Source organism: Choristoneura fumiferana, chromosome 9 (genome assembly GCF_025370935.1).
Source record: "Choristoneura fumiferana chromosome 9, NRCan_CFum_1, whole genome shotgun sequence".
NCBI classification, from domain to species: Eukaryota; Metazoa; Arthropoda; class Insecta; order Lepidoptera; family Tortricidae; genus Choristoneura; species Choristoneura fumiferana.
In genome coordinates, this window is record NC_133480.1 from 4,302,320 (window position 1) to 4,307,966 (window position 5,647).

General features: G+C 33.2%; 1 protein-coding gene across 1 annotated transcript in view; it reads right to left on the minus strand.

Annotated features, from left to right (window-relative positions):
• The window catches only part of LOC141431011 (uncharacterized), a 49,639-nt gene extending 45,367 nt beyond the window's left edge, over positions 1-4,272 (minus strand). Inside the window, exon 1 of the mRNA XM_074091944.1 lies at positions 3,824-4,272. Coding sequence (XP_073948045.1) covers positions 3,824-3,899 — 76 coding nt within the window. The 5' untranslated portion in view covers positions 3,900-4,272. The remainder of the gene's footprint in view (positions 1-3,823) is intronic.
• Between the last annotated feature and the right edge of the window lie 1,375 nt (positions 4,273-5,647).

Sequence of the window (5,647 nt, forward strand, 5' to 3'; positions counted from 1 at the left end):
ATTCTGTATTAGTTTCATTGTAACTAAGTTACTAACATACAACATAATTAAGTACTGAAAATCGATTTTAACCTACTTCCCATAGTCCAATTGACCTGCAATTCAACATGCATATGTAAACATAATGATAAATGTTGACATAACAATAATATATTTACATCATCCATCACCATCAGCAATGAAACTGAAAAGTATGTGTATTAAAAACTTATAATGCCCCTCTTTTTGCGTCGATGGTTAAAAAATATTTTTGCCATAAAATCTTCGTAATAAAGTAGTAGGAGTAGTGATGTAGCTAATGTCATTTTTTTAACATTTGCGAATGCGAATATCTGCTACCGACATTCGCGAATACGAATGCGAATATTCAGTTTTTCGTTTTGGCGCCAAATTGTCTATGACAGTCTCGTTCGAACGAAGTGCGTTCCATTTGTACTTTGTTTCGAGAATTACCCAGTTTATACGAACGCATCGCAAAGTAAGTAAATATATAATACCAAATGATTAAGTGAAGACTAATAATGTGATTACGAGATTGTTATTTTTTTTTACAAAAAAACAAGAAATTATTGTATTTTGATTTTATTAACCTATCTATTATCTAATAATTGTATTTTTTCTGATTTTCATATTCGCAAAACATTCGCAGAATTTTTGCGAATGCGAATGCGAATATGCGAATATTCGCGAATGCGAATGCGTATATTCGTTACATCACTATTACGGAGCTCCATTTCAGTTTCCATTAAGTCGGAACTTCCGTTCGATACCTATTCAACATCCGTTTCGGTTCCGGTTCCGTTACTTTTAAAACGGAAGTTATATCGGATGGCAATGCTTACCGCGGCGAATGAGCGGCGTACAACAAAAACAAAAAAAGAAGGCTTTTCTGACACTCGCGATTACAATCTAATGACAGTTTTCGTATTCGAAAACGTTACGCAATACCATAAGGCTTAGTAGACCTACCCTTAACATCTCGTCCACCTATCACTCAAGCTCCGATTCTGGTTCCGGTTCCGTTTTTGGTTCAGACTCCGTATCTGGTTCTGATAAACTAAATTGAAAACGTCTGGTTCCGCTTTTGGTTCCGATAAAACCACATCCATTATATGCATCCTTGGTAAGATAAGGACACAACCTTATTGTCAAGCATACTGAATCACAATTGTTTTCACAATTTCTTTCTAACACAGAGTATAGGACGATAGTTGAAAGAGATAGTAAATACAATCAGAAGCATCCGCTTGTTATACAATGTTATTATAGCCACTATGGCTGTATTGCCTAACTTTAACTTCCTACCCTACCCTGCCCACAGACATGCTAGCACTAAAGGTTCCCAAAATGTAACTAACTCAACTAATCATCATAATCATTTCATCTGTAATATGTTTACTGTTGGATATAGACCTTCCCCATAGACCTCCAGTTGGTTCAGTTTTTAGCAGCCTGAATTCGTTGTTAACCCACGGCTTTAACCAGGTCATCCCTCCATCTCGTTGGTGGACATCCTATGCTACGCTTGCCAATTCGTAGTCTCCATTTGAGACCAATAAGTTAAATTAAAATTATGAGCTGTTACGGTTAGGCTATTGCATTCCACTACTAAAGAAAGTTTATAAGTTCATTTGTCTATATTTGGTTCAATTAAGTCTGTATTTGGAAACAAACATAAGATACTTTTCTGGAAAATTGCATTTTACATAGAAGTATCAGTTGTTTTTGTTTACCAACTATTTTTACTACAGCGTTAAATAGCATAGCATTGCAGCTAGCAATTGCACACTTTGTCATACATCATTTGCCTAACTTAATACAAATTGGTATCACAATGTAGCAATTTTGGAAGACTGCAAGTTGGGTCAAAACTCACTTGTGGGTCCTGAGCAGATATTGGGTGGCCCCCAGAAGTAATTATATACCATGAAAGTCATAATAATAAATTATCGTAAGCTACTCAAGTAAGTCCGGTAAAGCTGGGTTCGGTCCGAACTAAGAAATTTTTTTCAATGATGGTTGAGGCAACTTCGGGAACCACTGTGATAGTTTATTATGAGTGTGGGTTTAACTCTTTATTATTGTTACAAATTCTATGTGAACAATGTTGCAGAAGAAATGAATAATAACAAAACTTAAATACAGCAAAGTCAGCATATTCATTAACAAAAAACAAATAAGTCAATCTATGTTTGAGTCACAGTCACACATTTTTTTTATTGGTTTGTACATGAAAGACATTTGATAGTATATTACAGAATATTAGCTTTAGATAAATATCAATATGTTGTTGAGATTTGATTTAATTAGGTACATAAACAATTATGCAAGTCAACATTGATAAAGTAATGCTTCAGTTCTGATAGCAGTTTTAAAGAGTAAATTTTATTCTATTTAAGAGTATTCTCTTTACTCACCTGCATGTGATTGACCAGAGTGGTTGTTTTCCCATAATGGTACATGGTGCCCATACCTAGGGGGCCTTCGCCCCCAACCTCATGGGGGCCCCAAATGACAGAAATATTTGCTTACATGAATATAATTCACCTATATGACTATTTCTCAAAAAGTAGTCCATTTTCAGTTGTCCACTTATTTAAAAAAATAGATATATTTCCTGATGCTATTTCACCACAAAAAATAAGTAATATTGGTAAATTGATAAAAAGTCAGATAATCTTTGTTGTTGGATCCAATAGAAAGTTGTGATGTAGTTACAAAATTACGATTTTTTCCTCACAAGATTTCGTGACGTTTTCCTTATGTCAAGAAATTTTGGATGTTTTATGTAGTTTCTGTTTTATGATCTCGCCCTTAGGGTTAATAATAACTTGACAAAACTAATTTTTTGACAATTTCATGACGGGACAACTTTTTGAGAAATACTCATGTGTAATTGATAAGCGCAGCACATAATTAAGGAAATAAGGACAGGCAGAATAAATAAGGACCCACAGGGCTCATATCTAGTGCCTTATGGGGTAGTCTGATACATTAACTTACATGAAAATAATGTTTACTTTCTCGTTTGTTGGTTTATTATTGAGTTAGTAATACATTACACGCTTTGTAAAAGTTACGATCATTTATGGAGTTACAGACGGAAATTTGGAGTTTTATGAGTTATGAATTTTCTATCACAATCTCTGAACGCTATTAGGGCATTGCAAAGAAGTCTGTATTATATAAAATAGGGCTATATTTTTAAATTGACAGGTTTTTTATTTGTATTTAAGTTCTTGCCTGGCAATTAGTCATTAAATCCGTCTAGTTGGCATAACTTGAAATTTGGTGCGAAAGCATATTGAATAGCAAAAGAATGACCTAATTGAACTTTAATAAATAATTCAAGCATTAAACAAAAAAAAACAGGCCAAAAACATATTACTATTAAATTTTTCTCACAATGTTTGTTTACATTATTTTGCTCTAAAAACATGAGTAAAAGAAAATTCAAAAACTAGCAATGATGCAAGGCAAAGAAATGCAAAGAAAAAGTGGCAAATTTAAAATGTCTCTATCATAGAATAACAGTTATGTAGTGCCACTTTCTGCAGTATGACCTACTTGCAAATCAATTCCTAGTTCCTAGTTGTTAATAAGATGTTTACAGACAGTATTAGAGATCCCTTGACTATAATATTGGAGAACCAGTGCTTTTATACTCCAATGTGGCAGTATTCTTGTTTATTCTTATAAGATACACAAAAACGGAACAAAAACAAAACTAGGGTGTGAGCTGAAAATAAAAGAAGTTTTAGGAGGTAGTGGTGATTTAGTGTTGATACGATGGTAGGGGAAGAATGAGTTGCAAAATAATTACCTTCTTCGCTGGTGCCATCCTTTGGGCTCTCGTCAATCGGTTTCTCTTTCAAAGACAACAAGCTCACAGCTGACATCGCTCGCTAATCTCTCACTTCTTGAGATCAGTCTTCTCTCAGTTAACTACTAAAATTCTAAAATAACTGTACAATATTTACAAATCGTCCCGCAAATCTATCACCTATTATAATGTTTATATCACAGACTTTTCGTTTTTCACTAAACAATACGGAACAACACGTCCACGCACGAAAATACTATCAATATTTACAAGACTCTAGATAAAATAAACTTATTTACACATTAAAAACTAACGTTTATCAGCTAAATTTAACAAATACGCTCTAGCGGTCACAAGATACTCATAACTAAAAGAATTTATCAGTTTTCGATGCAAAAATATATAAAACGTCCGCCATATGCCTTTTGAGACCTCTATTGCGCAACGAATTTATATAGTCACCACTACCTAGTGTCAATGTTGAAATTCATAGTATTCTGATTTTAGCTGGATTATATCCAGTTGCCATTTCAAAGTTTTTTTTTTTCATAAAAAAACGGCCTATTCCTTCCAGCGCAGCTTTGAGGTATTCAACCGCACAAAGTGAAATTAAATTGAAATACTTAAAGGAATGTCAATGAATAACAAAACTTTAAAAACATAAATCACAGTTTGTTCGTATTATTCTAAAAGAATAAATTGAACATTATTACCCTTTTATTACCTTAGATTATTACCCATTTAGCACAGAAAAAAAGCAAAATATAATTTAATTTTCTTTGCTTTTGTAATGTATCTGTTATTTTTTGTATAATATTGAATGTAAATAAATGATTTCATGTTGTAATTTGTTGTAACCTCGTTGTACCTTAACAGTTTTAGTTTTACATTTAAAATGAAATAATTTAACGGAAAACACTATTAGGTACTCTGTAATTATAATGTGCCATAACAAAATTTAGTAACTATGAATTACGCAATAAGTCAAAATTTTGTCATATATTATAGGTATTTTATTTAGGTATTCTCTTCTATTCTATTTTCTATTCGCGCATTTCCTATTTGTCAAACTCAGTCGAACTGGGGCCTGTGGCCAAAACAAGCACGAGCCGAGCGAGCGAAGCGAGAGTGCTTAGGGAGCGGCCGGCGAGTGCCAAGTTTAATTTCGTATCAGTAATCGACTATTGTACCCTTTGATGAACGATTGTACCCTTCGGTGTTATAGACATTCGATATTTATAATTTCGACCTTAGAATCGTTCGAAATTTCTATTTTCGATATTTTATCCGTCGATATTAGGATTTTCGAAATTTTAACATTCGATAATTGTACTGTTCGATAATCTACTCTTTCAACATTTTGAATTTCGACCTTATGATCGTTCGACATTCTGATTTTCGATATTTTGACCGTCGACGTTTTAACCTTAGATATTTTAAATTTCGATATTAAAATATGTGCCCACTACGACGTGCAAAATTCGAATTTGCCATCCCGTTGACGGTTATATTATTTAGTACAAGAGTGAGAGGGACGATATTTATAATTTCGTAGTAGCTTCCTGACACTGGCTAAACTGAAATAAATGAAAACAAGACAATGCCAAATACTTCTGTACAAACTCTTTGGATACGACGCACTTTTCAATATTGCTCTGGCAACTTTATTAAATTGACAGTGAAGAGGCGTTTACCCAGTCTATGATAGTCTAGTCTAGTCTAGTTTTGTGGCATCAATGTTTACAAATAGTTATCTTACTTTACTTAGATTACTAATGTGACGGGAATCTGAAAATTCAATTTATAAAATTAATCATTTTCAAA